This window comes from Leptodactylus fuscus, chromosome 6 (genome assembly GCF_031893055.1).
Source record: "Leptodactylus fuscus isolate aLepFus1 chromosome 6, aLepFus1.hap2, whole genome shotgun sequence".
In the NCBI taxonomy this organism is placed as follows: Eukaryota; Metazoa; Chordata; class Amphibia; order Anura; family Leptodactylidae; genus Leptodactylus; species Leptodactylus fuscus.
Window position 1 is genome coordinate 156276303 of NC_134270.1, and position 17008 is coordinate 156293310.

The 17008-nt window shown below is 41.0% G+C and overlaps 1 protein-coding gene across 1 annotated transcript; it reads left to right on the forward strand.

Moving 5' to 3' along the window:
* The first annotated feature begins 5084 nt into the window (after window positions 1-5084).
* On the forward strand, window positions 5085-15974 carry LOC142210100 (NXPE family member 4-like). Its single transcript, XM_075279129.1, has 6 exons — window positions 5085-5361; window positions 6050-6147; window positions 7201-7892; window positions 11634-11698; window positions 12569-12784; window positions 15439-15974. Exons 1-6 carry the CDS (start codon window positions 5085-5087, stop codon window positions 15972-15974), a joined length of 1884 nt encoding a protein of 627 aa, XP_075135230.1.
* The last annotated feature ends 1034 nt before the right edge of the window (window positions 15975-17008 follow it).

Consider the following 17008-nt stretch of genomic DNA (forward strand, 5'->3'; position numbering starts at 1 on the left):
CATTGTAAACTTGGTCTACTTTGCACAAGTAAATTTGTTCCATATTTGTTCTTTTCCTAAAATGTTTTGTAATGTTAGACACTTCTAAGCCTCGCCCATTCTGGGGCACATTTATCCAAAGTATCGAATCCGTCGTATTTTTCTGTTCTTTCTGCTGCGCACTGTTCATAAATAAGTCGAGGACTTGGGTAATCCTTTTATTGGGTTTAATTCCTTTTATTGGGTTTAATTCCTTCTAAAAACCAGCGTTGATTAGCCGACTGTATAGCATTCGGCCAATCAACGCTGGTTCTGCATCAAATTTTTCCATTCAAATAACGAGTAGTATTCGATCAAATACCTACTCGATCGAATACTACTCGCTCATCTCTAATGATTATTATTTGCTAAAATGTTTAACATTTAATTTTCTACAAATTTAAATATGGTTATGTTTATGGGAAATCCCTTTACATTTCATTTTGATCCATCCTCTTTTTAGGTATTTTTTGTTGGCATTTTTTGGTGGTATTCTCCATGTCAGCTTCCTTGTAAATGACTGAACAGGGACAGTACTAGTTGGAGTTGAATTACCACAATACAGGTTTTTATAGTTATAGATATTTTTCTTAGCTAGTCGCTCTGTAATTCCCTCACTTAGTATTTCAAAGGTCCTCCATGCAGAAAGTTGCCACCATAAACCAGGTGGAAGCAGCTGAGCAAGTTCCTCCTAGGTGAACGGGCAGAGTCAGCCCATAAGGACATTTTACGTGATGTGAAGCTGTGGGGCTCGCTTTACTGCTGTCCCCTATACAAGACCATCCCAGGAACATGTAAAGTTCTAATATATATATATATACAGTGGGGCAAAAAAGTATTTAGTCAGTCACCAATAGTGCAAGTTCCACCACTTACAAAGATGAGAGGCGTCTGTAATTTACATCATAGGTAGACCTCAACTATGAGAGACAAAATGAGAAAAGAAATCCAGAAAATCACATTGTCTGATTTTGTAAGAATTTATTTGCAAATTATGGTGGAAAATAAGTATTTGGTCAGTAACAAAATTTCATCTCAATACTTTGTTATATATCCTTTGTTGGCAATAACAGAGGTCAAACATTTTCTGTAAGTCTTCACAAGGTTGGCACACACTGTTGTTGGTATGTTGGCCCATTCCTCCATGCAGATCTCCTCTAGAGCAGTGATGTTTTGGGGCTGTCGCTTGGCAACACGGACTTTCAACTCCCTCCAAAGGTTTTCTATAGGGTTGAGATCTGGAGACTGGCTAGGCCACTCCAGGACCTTGAAATGCTTCTTACAAAGCCACTCCTTCGTTGCCCTGGCGGTGTGCTTTGGATCATTGTCATGTTGAAACACCCAGCCACGTTTCATCTTCAATGCCCTTGCTGATGGAAGGAGGTTTGCACTCAAAATCTCACGATACATGGCCCCATTCATTCTTTCATGTACCCGGATCAGTCGTCCTGGCCCCTTTGCAGAGAAACAGCCCCAAAGCATGATGTTTCCACCCCCATGCTTTACAATAGGTATGGTGTTTGATGGATGCAACTCAGTATCCTTTTTCCTCCAAACACGAAAAGTTGTGTTTCTACCAAACAGTTCCAGTTTGGTTTCATCAGACCATAGGACATTCTCCCAATACTCTTCTGGATCATCCAAATGCTCTCTAGCAAACTTCAGACGGGTCCGGACATGTACTGGCTTAAGCAGTGGGACACGTCTGGCACTGCAGGATCTGAGTCCCTGGCGGCATAGTGTGTTACTGATGGTAGGCTTTGTTACATTGGTCCCAGCTCTCTGCAGTTTATTCACTAGGTCCCCCCGCGTGGTTCTGGGATTTTTGCTCACCGTTCTTGTGATCATTTTGACCCCACGGGGTGAGATTTTGCGTGGAGCCCCAGATCGAGGGAGATTATCAGTGGTCTTGTATGTCTTCCATTTTCTAATTATTGCTCCCACAGTTGATTTCTTCAATCCAAGCTGGTTGCCTATTGCAGATTCAGTCTTCCCAGCCTGGTGCAGGGCTACAATTTTGTTTCTGGTGTCCTTTGACAGCTCTTTGGTCTTCACCATAGTGGAGTTTGGAGTCTGACTGTTTGAGGGTGTGCACAGGTGTCTTTTTATACTGATAACAAGTTTAAACAGGTGCCATTACTACAGGTAATGAGTGGAGGAAAGAGGAGACTCTTAAGGAAGAACTTACAGGTCTGTGAGAGCCAGAAATCTTGATTGTTTGTAGGTGACCAAATACTTATTTTCCACCATAATTTGAAAATACATTCTTACAAAATCAGACAATGTGATTTTCTGGATTTGTTTTCTCATTTTGTCTCTCATAGTTGAGGTCTACCTATGATGTAAATTACAGACGCCTCTCATCTTTTTAAGTGGTGGAACTTGCACTATTGGTGACTGACTAAATACTTTTTTGCCCCACTGTGTATATATATATATATATATATATATATATATATATATATATATATATATATGTGTAGTAATACTACAGTAGACTTTATATGTGTACATATAGATATAATGGATACCCTTGTTATAAGTGTGTGCCAATACATTGTGGAGTAAAGGGTTAAAAGACAGATATACCAAAAACAACCTTTTCACTTGTTAACAATGATTATTTTTTTCTGATACTGGTTACAAGGATTTCATTATACTTACTAAATTAAAGGAAATAACACACAAGTCTATTGCTCAGCTTTGGGTTTCATCTGCCTCCTTCTAGAAGAAACTCAAGGTTGGGCAATAAACTGGCATCATGTTTTACTAGTGTTGGTATAATCCTTCTGTCGATACTCTATAAGTGCGGTGTTACTCTAAGCAGCGTTTCCCTTTTATGTTTAGACACCTGAGAGTCCATAAAATGCAAAATGACATTGCCAGTGACTGCAAAGGATAAGCAAAGGTTAATAAAACAAGGCGGAGGAACAATATCCAGTAGGAAGGGGTTTACGAAGGTGATATGTAAACTGTGGCTGGGAAAGTAACAGCCTTTCTTACCTAACAGATCTGGTGAAGAAACACCTACGCACCATCCCTTATAGTTTGGGATTTTCTCCATGTGCTGGATGAGGCTGGTGGAGAATTGTCTGGGATCTTCAATGTTACAGTGGATGGTGGAAGTCCATGCTCGGAGGAAAGAAAAGATGGTCCACATGCCAGCTAGCGACCAGTGGTGACATTTGGAGAAGATTAGGAGAGAAATCTTTTGGTATAGTTTTTATGGGTACAGATCGTATGAGGTTAATTCATTGTAAAATATTTGTTAAATAATGTTGTGGTCAATATTCACAAAACGTTTTGTCTCATGTTTTTTTATTCAAAGGCTTTTTTCTCATTGTATTCTCGGGTGCCATGTAGCGCAAACTCTGCAATTTGGTTTTACGATAACCGCAAAGTGGACGGGATTCTGGCTAATCCCATCCACACATTGCAGAAAAATATCCACCGCAGACATGCTGTGATGTCAAAAAACGTTGTGTTTTTGGAAATCGCAGTATGTCAGTTATATCTACGGAAACTCTGTTTTTTCCATATAGGTATCATTGAAACACAAAGTCCACAGAGGAAACCTCTGCAAACCTCTGTCTGTTAAAAGCGCTGTGGGAAAATTTGTAATGCGTTTCCGATGCAGTTTTTCCCATAGTATTTTTTGGCTACAGCTTGCTACATGGGGCCTTAGCCTAAAGGGACTATCTTTAAAGGGATACCTACAGCTATATCTGGATAATAAGGAATCAGAACCCAATCAATGAGCTCCTCAACAACTTTATTAAGGCACTTTCACACTGATAACATTTCATTGTTTCTTCTGTTCTGTTGTTTCTTCTGCCGGTAAATTATTATACTCTAAAAAAGTAATTAAAAAAAAACATTTATACTCACTAGAGATGAACGAGTACTGTTCGGATCAGCCGATCCGAACAGAACGCTCGCATAGAAATGAATGGACGTAGCCGGCACGCGGGGGGTTAAGCGGCCAGCCGCCGTCAAAGCGGAAGTACCAGGTGCATCCATTCATTTCTATGGAGCGTGCTGTTCGGATCGGCTGATCCAAACAGTACTCGCTCATCTCTAATACTCACCTTACGTTACCTCCTCTGCGCCTCTCTATGTTGTTTGCCTCCCACCTCCTATCTGGACTCTCTTTGTATCCACATTTTAGCCATTGCCTACAATGTGGTTGTGATGGTGTTTGTATATTTCCAAGGGTGTAATACGACATTCTTCTATTCTACATTTTTGACTTGTCTCCAAGTGGCCGCTAACTGTGATATTGTTTCTTAGGATTTGCACAAAAGAACTGGTTTTGTAGGTTTTTATGATCAGTTCATTGTGTATTCCATAGGTGATAATGTGGTGTATCCTTGGAGAGCCTTTTTTTGAGGCCACAACCTCCATTCTGCACTTTGTTCGGCACTTTCTTGGAATGCGAGCAAATGGGGCAGGTCGGAGCTGGGACACCTTGGCCTGACATTTTTATTATAAGTCACACCAGTTTTCTGGTGCGAGTGATATAGCAATTCTACCCCAGTTCATAACTGGCGTAGACTTCCATTCCGGCAAACACCAGCATTGATTTATGAAGTGGCCTCTTGATAATTTAGGTGCACTATGTGCCAGTTGCTGCCTTTGTTAAGATTGGCATACAAAACACCAGTGTAAGGGAATTGCTAGTTGAGCAATCTCCCAGTGTTACTGCTGCTGTTTTGGATTTTATTTTTTTTTTAAGGGGTTAAAACCTAAACAAAAATATATAAATGTGGTATCCCTGGAATCGAATCAACCCATAGGCAATCAATGACTTCATTTTGGCTGCACAGTGAACGCCATAAAAACAAAGCCCATAAGAAAGTTGCACAAATGAAGTTTTTCTTCAATTCTACCTCATTCTGAATTTTTTTCCAGCTTCCCAGTACATTGTATTGACTATTAAATGATACCTCTTTATGAAGTACAATTTTGCAAACATTAAGCCATCATATGGCTCTGTGAACTGAAAAATAAAAAAGCTATTGGGTTTGATAGGTGGGGAGTCAATAACAAAAATCGAATTTTGAAAAATGCCGGTGGTGGGAAGGGGAGCAGACCATCCCCTTACTCAACAAATGACCACTTTTTTGAGCAAAGTTTCAGTGGGAACCTCGGTGAAAAGGCCACAGATTGGATTTACATACGTAGTGAGCCACTTAGATGATGAGCATGCGTTCCAACAGTCCCAATTTTGTCAGGAAAATTCTGGGAACTGGGTTGGGTTTTATGTAAATCTCACTCCAAAATGCTTAGGGTATTCCCAGGTGGGCTTTAAAGTTCAGATTTTGGCCTATGAAATGCCAGGAAGTATTGTCAAGATTAGCAGCGAAGGGACAAAATGGAAATAGGAGCAATGCTAGGAACCAAAAATGAGAGGGGAAGCCATGCTGGGGTGCAGGAGAGGAATAATGCTGAGGACCAAGCTATAAAGGATTCCATTCTGGGGATAAACGGAATACTGCAAAATGATTTGTTCTGCTTTTTATTTTAAAATATGCATATGAGCAGTCTGGAGCACCAAGGGTGGCTCCATTGCTCCAAACTCATATGCTCCACACATCTCTAATACGTTGGTGTGAATGTGAGAACATTGGGCCAGATTTTAGTATAGCTCCCTGGACCTGTCATGTCATGGAAGGAGGGTGTATTACAGCAGTGTGGGGCGTAGCAGTTTAGAGCAGTCTGGAGCACCAAGGGCGGATACATTGCTCCAAAATCGTATGCTCCACACATCTCTAATACGCTGGTGTGTATGCGAGAACACAGAGCCAGGAGAGATTTCAGTATAGCTCCCTGGTCCTGTTATGTCAAGAAGGGAGAAGGGAAGGAGGGTGTATTAGGAGGGTGTAATAGAGCAGTGTGGGCGTAGCAGTTTGGCGCAGGTGAGTATTGTTGTTTTTTTGTTTTTGTTTTTTTTTAATTCACCTTCCCCAGTCTACAATAAGTGAGCTGTGTCATCCAAATACTGACTGCAGTCTGTTCTTTTCATTTTCAGGTCTAATGGCCCTTACAAAGCCATCAAAGAATTTGCTGTTTTTTGCAGTTATGTTCTTCTTTCTTGTAAGCATTGCCATTCATAAGAACCTGAAGAAGGTATGTATTTACCCACCAAATAGACTTGTTATAATCTATCCACATATCTCAAGACCCTCACTGTGGGTCAAATGTTTTTGTTAGTTCCATAGAATTTGGATAGAACTGAAGCCCACAAGCTCAGCCACATCTCTTTGAAAATGAGGAATAAAGGAGGACTTGGGCACCAGGTCTATTGAACTTGGATGTCCAAGCACTGAAACACCCATAGCATACATACTGACTCCTTATTAAAGGGAATCTGTCAATGCAATTTGGGACACTAAACCACCTACAGGTGGTCTAGCTCAGCCTGTAATAGAAATATACTGATGACAAGTCTGAGAACCTTCAATAGGCGATCCCTCCTAGCGGTCTTGAACCCCAGTGGTCAGATCACTAATGCAATGCCTTGCAAAATATCAGCATTTGTACGAGAAGCTGCATAGAGCAGTCTGTCGTACAGATTATTGCGGACACGCCTTGGAGCCTTCAATAGGCTCCCGGCTGTCATGGCGACTGATTGCTGGCCCTGGACCTCATACAATAGGGGTGCCCTCGATCAGTGCTCACACCCGCACCTGGGTATTATCACTGGGTCTCTGCTGTATAATACAGCAGAGATTTGATGGTTATGGTAGCTACTCAGCTCCTGAGTGGCCACCATATTTAAATACCCAACATTTGCTGTAATAGTACAGCGGATGTCAGGAAAGGGTAAAATCCTTTCCATTTTATAAAATATTCTAGCTTTTTGAACTGGCAGGCCGTCACCCTGATATTGCGTCACAAGTTTTTCTTCAAATTCTGTAATTGTCACTCATTGTTGCTGCATCTGTTCCTATAAAGGACCAATTTTGGTGGCTTTTTTCTTTAAGTGCCAGGGAGGCTGACTGAGCCACAAATTTATCTTCTTCCAACATAGTATTTTTATTTTGTAAAAGTTTGAGTTATTTTTGACCTAATTAATTATTTTACAGTGACTCTATTAAAATATATTTTTTTACAAAAACACGAATGTGTTGAATGGATGAACAACTGTACCGGAATCTAAAATGTTTCCATTCCTCTTAGTGTTTCGTACCAGCGATCCCCAAGATGTTGTCAAATGAAGCAATCCAACACATATCTGAAATTGAAATGATAACAGATAAAATTTTCAATGAGATTGATCAAAGGATTCCCAAGACAAACATCACTGATATATCACATACAAGTAGTGCAAAACATAGCAAGGGCTACTTAAAAAATCCAAAGGACAGCTATTGTGTTGGCGACCATCTAACCGTTCAGGTGGATATGTACGATTACTTGGGGAAGAAGAAAACCTACGGAGGAGACTTTTTACGAGCAAGGATATACACACCAGAGCTTGAAGCAGGGTCTTCGGGAAGGATTGAGGATTTGTATAATGGTTCCTACCATGTCCATTTCATATTATTCTGGGAAGGTAAAGTTAACATTGAACTCTTTCTAATGCACCCAAGTGAAGGAGCCTCAGCCTTGTGGACATATAGAAATAAATGGCATGGCTATGTAGACCATATGGGCAAGTTTGTAAAAGGAAAGGTACAAAAGGAGGTCATGTGTGGATTTGACCTGGATAAAAATCAAGAACTATGTGAGTATAAAGATGTACGAGATGAAGAATATTTTTACTGTATTAAACCTCAGAATATTAGTTGTGACTCTCTCAGTGAAGTGAAGGGCTGGTGGAGAAAGGAGAAGACATTATTCACTACAGTTGAGAAGAGCTTATTTGACAAGTAAGTGCGTTACATCAGAAAATGGTTAAACATATGAAGTTGGTATCTTGTATACCAGGTAAGGGTGAGGCATGTCAACTTGGGATTGGGAACCACCTTGATAATATCCAATGGATAGTGTTTTGATCACATGAGATACTCTTACATTAATTTGCAATCATCATTTGTAAAATTTGTATTAACATGACCCTTTGATTTAGGATTGTATAGTAATGGCTGGTTTTAGAGAGAATGTTTGTAGTAATTCATAAATTGCCTTCACAATTGCTCATAGCCACATGGTGCCAGAATATTTATCAAGATACCTACAAACAAATTTAGGCAATAAACCTGGGGGTTCCGGGTTGGCTATGTCTCCTCCATCCTCTAATGTGTTCACTGCTAGTTACCTGTACTATGTGGGCCTGCAGACAAGATCATTATTATTATGTATTATTATTATTATTATTGTTTATTTATATAGCACCATTAATTCCATGGTACTTTACATTTGGTGGTTTACATACAGTACATAAAATATATAAACAGATATGATACTAACAATGACCGACTGTCACAGTGGGGTAGAGGGCCCTGCCTGCACGGGCTTACAATCTATGAGGGAAGAGGGATAGAGACAGAAAGTGAAGGGGAGACTGTTCAGATGGTGGTGTGGTGATAATGTTATTGGAAGTTGTAGGCTTTCCTGAATAGGTGAGTCTTTAGGGCCTTCTTGAAACCCGTGATTGTGGGGATCAGTCTTATGTGTCTTGGTAAGGAGTTCCAGAGTATGGGGGATGCACGAGAGAAATCTTGGAGACGGTTGTGTGAGGAGCGGATGAGAATACAGCGGAGTAGAAGGTCTTTAGAGGATCTGAGGTTATGTGTGGGCAGGTAGCAGGAGATTAGGTCGAGGATATATGGAGGGGACAGGTTGTGGATGGCTTTGTATGTTAATGTCAGTAGCTGGAACTCAATACATTGGGCAATGGGTAGCCAGTAAAGGGATTGGCAGAGGGAAGCATCTGATGAAGAACAGGGGGTAGGTGAATTAAGCAAGCAGCACAGTTTAAGGTGGACTGGAGGGGGGCGAGGGTGTTTGCTGGGAGTCCATGGAGAAGGGTGTTGCAGTAATCTAAGTGGGTGTCACGACCTGAATACTTGTATAAAATTTGTGTGTGTTTCTGGTGGGGATTTGATCCAGTGTTCTATGGTCTTCTGGTGGTTGCCTTGCCGTTGAGCCATCTGTTTGTGCATGGAGTTTCGGCCTCCAGAATATACTTGAGGTTCCTTGGATTGAACCTCAGGTGTTGGTCATTACCATCATCCTATCGGACGGTTCTGGGGCCTGTATAAGGAAGAGGGCTGGCTCCACTAGTTGTCGGTTTTTGTTGCATCCAACTAGAATTCATGGCTGTGAGGAGGATTCTTTCTGGAAATTTCAGCTGACTTGGAAGCGGTGTGAGTGTTGCCTTGTTTGTGAGTCTGGTTTGTCCCTCCAAACTTCTACTCTACCCTGTCCTTCAGCTCTGGTTGCCTGACATGTAGAGATAAGCGAGTACTGTTCGGATCAGCCGATCTGAACAGCACGCTCGCATAGAAATGAATGGACGTAACCAGCACGCGGGGGGTTAAGCGGCCGGCCGCCATCAAAGCGGAAGTACCAGGTGCATCCATTCATCTCTATGGAGTGTGCTGTTCGGATTGGCTGATCCGAACAGTACTTGCTCATCTCTACTGACATGGTCTTGGTATTTGTGAGGTTGTTTGGGTTCCAGTTTGTTTTGCCCCAGTCCTGTGTTAACCCTTTCCTCACCTCTCCACTATCCCTCTCCTCATTCTCTTGTTGCGTATTGTGTTGTGCTGCGTGTCTGTTGTCCAGCACATCCCATCCTGTTTGTTTTGTCTGCAACTGCACCTTGGTTTCTTTAGGGGTGACCACCTTAGCATCCTCAGTCCCTAGCTCTCTCCCCTATCTTTCGGCTTTGTCTTCGTGTTAGAGAGCCAGGAGTTGTCAGGGCCAAGGCTAGCTTGGGAACAGCTGACCACCACCCACAGGCAGGGCCTAGCTAGCCGCCGTAGCATCAGGGAAAGTCTCCCACCCCTGTTCCTATCAGTATGTCTTTGTAGAGTGGGAGGAAATCCACGCAAACATGGAGAGAGAATACAAACTCCTTGCAGATGTTGTTCCTGGTGGGATTTGAACCCAGGACTCCAGCGCTGCAAGGCTGCAGTGATAGCCACTGTGTTGCCCCTGTCATATCTTATAAAGGACAACTGTATCCTGTGTTAAGAGCCTGATATGAACTTTTCATGTATAAATAAGGAAGTCGATTTTTATAGCGGAAAGCCTTGTTAAAAACTGGTTAACATATAACTTTTATGGGAACATTGGTAAAAAAAAGAAAGTCCCAGTGGGAGAATTAAAAAAGTTAATTGAATTGTCTTATGTAGGTGTATTGCCATATCTGGGCTGTCATTGTAATTCCTGTGCAATGAATCAAACCACTGAGGTGAAGGTTGAGCTGATGGTACGATACATGACTTAGGAGCCTCCAGTTAGGGAAGAGATGAGACAGTATATCTTTTCCACCCTATATTAGGAGGACACAAAAATGTGAGGAGCCATGTTCTCCCTGAGTCGTTAGTAAAGCCAGCTAAAGTCACTGGTTTGGCTGGGCCAAGCCAGCTAAAAGACGTCCATTGTGTTGTGCTGCATCGAGGAGATATGGAGGTTGGGTACAAGAAGAACCTGTGAGGGTAATAGTTACATGGACCTCATAGCTCCGACCCTGTATGTTAGTCGTACATTGCATACATTTTGTGGATAGTGAGAAGGTTAAAGCACACTGTATAAGAGGAATCTGCCCCTGGAAGGGTGACGCAAGCTGTGTGAAAAGGAGGAACCAAGCCAGCGTCCAGCGTCAGCTCTCATACTAGTACCACGGTTCACCACCAGAGCCTCGGGAAATGTAGTTCTCACCGCAATTTGTAGCCTATTCATCTTTATTATCCCTCCTGATGATCCTCTTTATGGTAGAAACGTGTGGAGCCTAATTATTAACATCTTAGCTGCATGGGGAGTAGTTTAAGGGAAGGCTCAGCGGTATTGAGTGGTCAGACCAGGTTGATCCCTATATAGAGGCAGCCAGTTCAGTGCAGGACACAAGCTGACCCAGCACTACTCGATTAGCTTTACTCATTCTGAGTTTTCTACTGACTTTAGACCAACTGCTGACTCCATTAGATTTTTATTTATCCCTATTCATAACAAGGGTATGTCTAATAGAGTCATCTATATTTATAGATATACATTATGAATCTATTACTGTAATAGGGTGTGGAGCAGTATTTGTTAACATTGTTGACTAGCTCACACGCTCCTAGGAGGACTATTTCATTCAGAACAACACTGGGTGGTGCTAGACTAGAGGAGCTCAGGGGGATTGCGCAAGCTAGGCGTCAAGCAGCTCTTAGAGCCGCCGAAACGCCGGATAAGGCGGATCATTGATGCCAACAACACGCTCATTATATGGCATCCTAGCCAGCTGCTGAGATGCCAGAACCATCACAGGCATGGCATGAGGAACAAGTTCAGCAGCAGGACAGCTTGAAAACTGCTGAAACGCCGGAGCAACACTCAGACAAAGTTGCCGGCAGAGGCTAGTTATATATTTTTATTAACGAAAATGGAAGTTATAAGAAACCTTTTCATTAATTTCCTTCTATCTACTGGTAAAATAATTTTACATTAATTTCCAGATCCAACGTCAGAGCGAAAATCCCGACAGATTTTCATCCTTTTAATGTATCTCACTGCAACCACAGTAAGTACAACTACAACAATTTGTAACCCTTTACTAATCCATAATCTGACTTCCCCCAATGGCAGAAGTCAGGAAAGGAAGATTCTAGCATGTTGGATTTCAACATGCCCTATAGTTTTGTTCTCAAGGGAACCAGAGGTGTCTAGCCATGGCCGATTCCACTCTTCCTATTGAGACCACATGGAGGCTTAGCAGACCTGAATAATCCACTGAACACATTAACGCTAAGGACCCATGTTGCAGAAAAACAGTGTAAAAAATGCTACGTTTTACAGTGCCTACAAAGTAAGATTTTAGTTACTGTCATTCAAGTATTGAAGAAAAAAAAGAGATGAAGAAAAGCGGTGTTTCTGAAAAAACAAATTATGTTAATTTTAGTTGCGGAATTGCTTTTCCTTGTCAAAGACAGGGACACAAAATATGCAGCAAACTGGTTTATTTAGAAAAAAAAAAACAGAAAAAAATAAACTTTCACTTCAGGCGCTAAAGTGAGCAAAATAAAACACAGCCTTAACTTCAGGCAAAAACAAAATAAAATCCTACTCGTCTGAGCAACTAACGAAACAGAAATTTTAACCTAACTATACATCTGGCTTACTACTAGCCACAATAACAAAACAAGCACAACTTTGTCTCATCGGACTCAGGTTTACTGGACAGACCCAGCCGCCTTCTCTTATTCCCTAACCAAGGACTCACACTTGGTGCCAAGGCCTACTCAAGACCTGCATTGCACCACACATAAGTTAAAAACCTGGGGGAGATATAGCGAGATTCCAGTACCCTGCCTGTCAACTTCTCACACCCTATAGATTTAATAAGGTAATGGATTACAACCACAGATTATTTTTTGGTGATTTTGTTTTACAGGCAATATTCCCATTAATGAAAAATGCAAAACTGGAATGAAGTTGAGCTATCCCAGTGGATATGCCATGAAGAATGTATGGTATCCACAAGGATGTAGCCTGCTGACATATACAAATCTGGAAGATATGGACAATTGTCTGAAGGGGAAGTTTATTCACATGTTTGGGGACTCAACTGTAAAACAATGGTTCTACTACATGGGAAGCAAAATCAAAAGTGAGTTCTGTTTATAACAAAAGAGTAAAAATCACCAAGTTGAATTCAAAAATAAAAATATCTTAAAGGGGTCAGATACAAGAACCCAGCATGTCAACTCAGCCCTGGAGATACATAGGTTAGGGTCACCTGAGTGAAACAGCGCTTTCCCCTTGTGTCTCGCTGCCTCTGTTTCTTTTTTGGAACAACCGGGGTGTCACCATTGCTCCAGAGAGATTAACAGCAATACCCTTGTTGCTCCAAATAACTAATCTTCATATTGATACAAACAGCTATAGAAACTATAGAAACATCAACTAACAAGGGAAGAACACTGATTTATTCTTGTTACCCCAACTTATTTAACGGGGTACTGGGTTCTCATGATTGACTCCCTTTAATGAAGTTCTTTTTCCTCTCCTGACTTGGCTGCTTATGGTAGGGACTAGAGATGAGCGAGTAGTACTCGATCGAGTAGGTATTCAATCGAATACTAGGGTATTCGAAATACTCGTACTCGATCAAGTACCACTCGCTGTTCGAATGTAAAAGTTCGATGCAGAACCAGCATTGATTGGCCGAATGCTATACAGTCGGTCAATCAATGCTGGTTCTTCTCCTACCTTTAGAAGTCTTCTCCGTGCAGCTTCCCCGCAGCGTCTTCCGGCTCTTCATTCACTCTGCCAGGCATCGGGCCTGGGCAGAGCCGACTGCGCATGTCCGCTTGTAGTGCGGGCATGCGCAGTCGGCTCTGCCCAGGCCCGATGCCTGGCAGAGTGAAAGAAGAGCCGGAAGACGCCGCGGGGACGCTGCAAGGCGAACACTGCACGGAGGATCCAGCCCGACCCTCACTTGTGGACTTGGTAAGTATAATTTGATCGAATGTTGCCTACCCCTGAAACGAGCATTTTCTCCCCATTGACTATAATAGGGTTCGATATTCGATTCGAGTAGTCGAATATTGAGGGGCTACTCGAAACGAATATTGAACCTCGGACATTTTACTGTTCGCTCATCTCTAGTAGGGACGCATCCCACTGACATAGAGAATAGTAACACCCACTTGTAAATTTATTCATCCATTTCCAGGATGAAGAGCACATAAGTTTTAAGACAACATGATCCAGAATTGTTTCTTTACTATGGAGATGTTAGCTAGATAATGCAAGTTATAATATAAGTTGTATGTATAATATTGCCATAATACTGTGCACCACAATGGTGCTTCAAAGTTTGCGACCCCATCAGAATTTTTTATTTTCCTGCATATTAGTTGTCCAGAAGCCACATCAGCTTCAGAAAATGATCCGATATCATATCTCTGAGTGGCAAAAGTATGTGAACCTTTAGGACTAGCAGATAATTTCAAGGTGAAATGAATCATGGCTCAAACAAAAGAAATTTCTGAGGACCTCAGAAGAAGAGTTGTTGATGCTCATCAGTGTGGAAAAGGATACAGAACCATCTCTAAAGTGGTAGGATTCACCAGTCCACAGTCAAATGGAGGACATTTAAGACCATTATTACCCTACCCAAAAGTGGTCTACCAATAAAGATCACACCAAGTGCAAGGTGTATAAGCCCACAAGGCCACAAAGCAACACAAGGTAACTTCTAAGCAACTAAAGGGCTTTAAACTTTAGAATGGCCAAAATAGAGCTTTTCGGTTAATTTTTTGAGTACAAACAACTTACGCAAAAAAATTGCCACTTTTTACACCTTTTATTCCATAAAAATGACTTATAAAGAATAATAAATCTGCCCATGGTCTTGCTGCATTTACCTATGTTTTCTTGAGGTTCAGCTAACAGACAGTTGTCCTGAAATTTTCCTTTCAGATTTTCTGGTATAATTTAAATTTATTATTTCATTACAGTCCTGGCCCAGATGTGGCAAAACAGAGACGCAAACCATGATACTACCAGCACCATGTCACGGGTCTCTTCTGTGAGGCCACTCACTGGCCTCAGTGGTCACATAACTGCTGAGACCAATCAGTGGCTTTAGCAGATCTTCAGAACAGACCCGCTCAGCACAAGGACAGGTCTGCACCGGGAGGACACCGGAGCAACAGGGACAAGTGAGTATGATTTTTTTTTTTATTTCTTTCACTTACCCTAGCTGAATTAAAAGTTAAAGGAGTTGTCCAATTTTGCCCAGACAACTCTTTTAAAGAAGAATAATGTTAAAGTTTTGGAGCTCAAAATCCTGACCTTAACCTAATTAAAATGTTCTAGAAGGTTCTAAAGTAAGATGTTCAATGGGAGAAAGCCCACCAACATAACAGAGTTGAGGCTGTTTTTAAGAGGAATGAACTAAAATTCCTCCAAATCGAATGTACAGAAATGATCAACAAGTACCAGAAAAATTTAGACGCTGCACAAGGGGGTCACACCAAATATTGAAATCAAAGGGTCACATACCTTTACCACTCAAAGATATGTCATATAGGATCATTTCTTCTATTAATAAATGGACTAATCTTTTTGACACATTTCTTTGATTTGATTCTATTTAAAAACTTTTTTGACTTGTGCGAAAATTTTATTTCAAATTCATGCAGAAAGATAGAAAATTCACAAACTTTCAGATAACTTTGTAAATAAAGTAGATAAAGTAACATCTTATCTATCTATTTATCTATCTATCTATCTAATCTATCTGTTTTCTTGCAGCGCTCAGAAATTTCGATCTTTACGAAGACAATTGGGCTCGCCAACTATTAAACCTGGACATAGCTCGGAATATGAAAATATCTTGGAAGAGGCACACCTTCCCTTTTATTAGCACCTCATACCAATCGTGGAAAGAGGAACGCACCATCACTCGAGAAATCGACTTACTAAGAGGTGATAAGAGAACTTTGGTCATCCTGAACATCGGAGTACATTTCAGAGCCTACCCCGTTTATTACTTCATCAAGAGACTCTATAATATACGCCGCGCCATAGAGCGTTTGTTTCTCAGAAGTCCAGAGACTAAAGTCATTATTAAGACTGAGAATACCAGCGCCATGGATAAGAATTACGAAACTCTCAGTGACTTCCATGCATCTATACATTATATTATCATGGAAATTATCTTCAAGGACCTCAATGTTGGCTTTGTTAATGGCTGGGATATGACCAATGCATTTGATACCAATGAGATTCATCCTCCAGAGAAGGTTATTGGGAATGAGGTCAAAATGATGATGACCTATATATGTTAAATAAAGATTGGGAGGGGAGTATATGGGATGTATGTAGGAGGGGTGTACAGATCGTACTTCCATTTTTAAGTACGACCTGCCATTTTTGTTATTTTTTTTTTAAAATGTAGATTGTGAGCCCCACATAGAGCTCACAATGTACATTTTTCCCTATCAGTATGTCTTTTTTGGAATATGGGATGGAAATCCATGCAAACACGGGGAGAACATACAAACTCCTTGCAGATGGTTTTTTTGCCCTTGGCGGGATTTGAACACCAGGACCCAGCGCTGCAAGGCTGCAGTGCTAACCACTGAGCCACCGTGTGGCCCCCACGACCTGCCATTTTGGAGTACATAAACTGTATTGGTGATACCAACTTTGTGCAAAGTATTTGGTGTCATATGACAATATTATATAAACAACTAAAACTAACTACTAAAATTGTGTTTCTTTTTGTTTATCTTCAATATTATTTTTATTTTTAACTAATCTTGTCCATCCAATGTGGATTGTCCACAATGTGGATTGTCCACATTGTGTGACTTGTGTGTCCATCCAATGCAGATTGGTCTAAAATCACCAGACGAAAAAGTCCTACAAACCCAATTTTTTCATCTGGCAATTTCATTTAAAAATGATGGATATTCGACAGACACCCAACAGACCCTTTATAGACAATGGAGTCCTTCATGCTCCGTTTGAGTTAGCTATTTTTGTGGTCAGTTTTTTCATTCTTCTGGTCCTCTGATAGACCAGAATAGAAAGCCAGCACAGTTGTGAACCAAGGTTGACTTTGTTTGTTTACAGAGAATTCGTTTTTCAAATTAATATACAGCAAAACATCTCCTAATGATCAGTCTGATATATTTTCAGTTCCATCATATAATATGCATCCTGGCCGCCTTTGAGAAACACCGTATAAAATCACTTTTTATTTCAATTTTGGGTGGTAACCTCAAAGAGGTTTCAATAAACGTGCATAGTTATCTGTTTCTGTTTGTCTATGTATAACCATATAATCCACCATGTACACTAAACCAGGACCATGTTC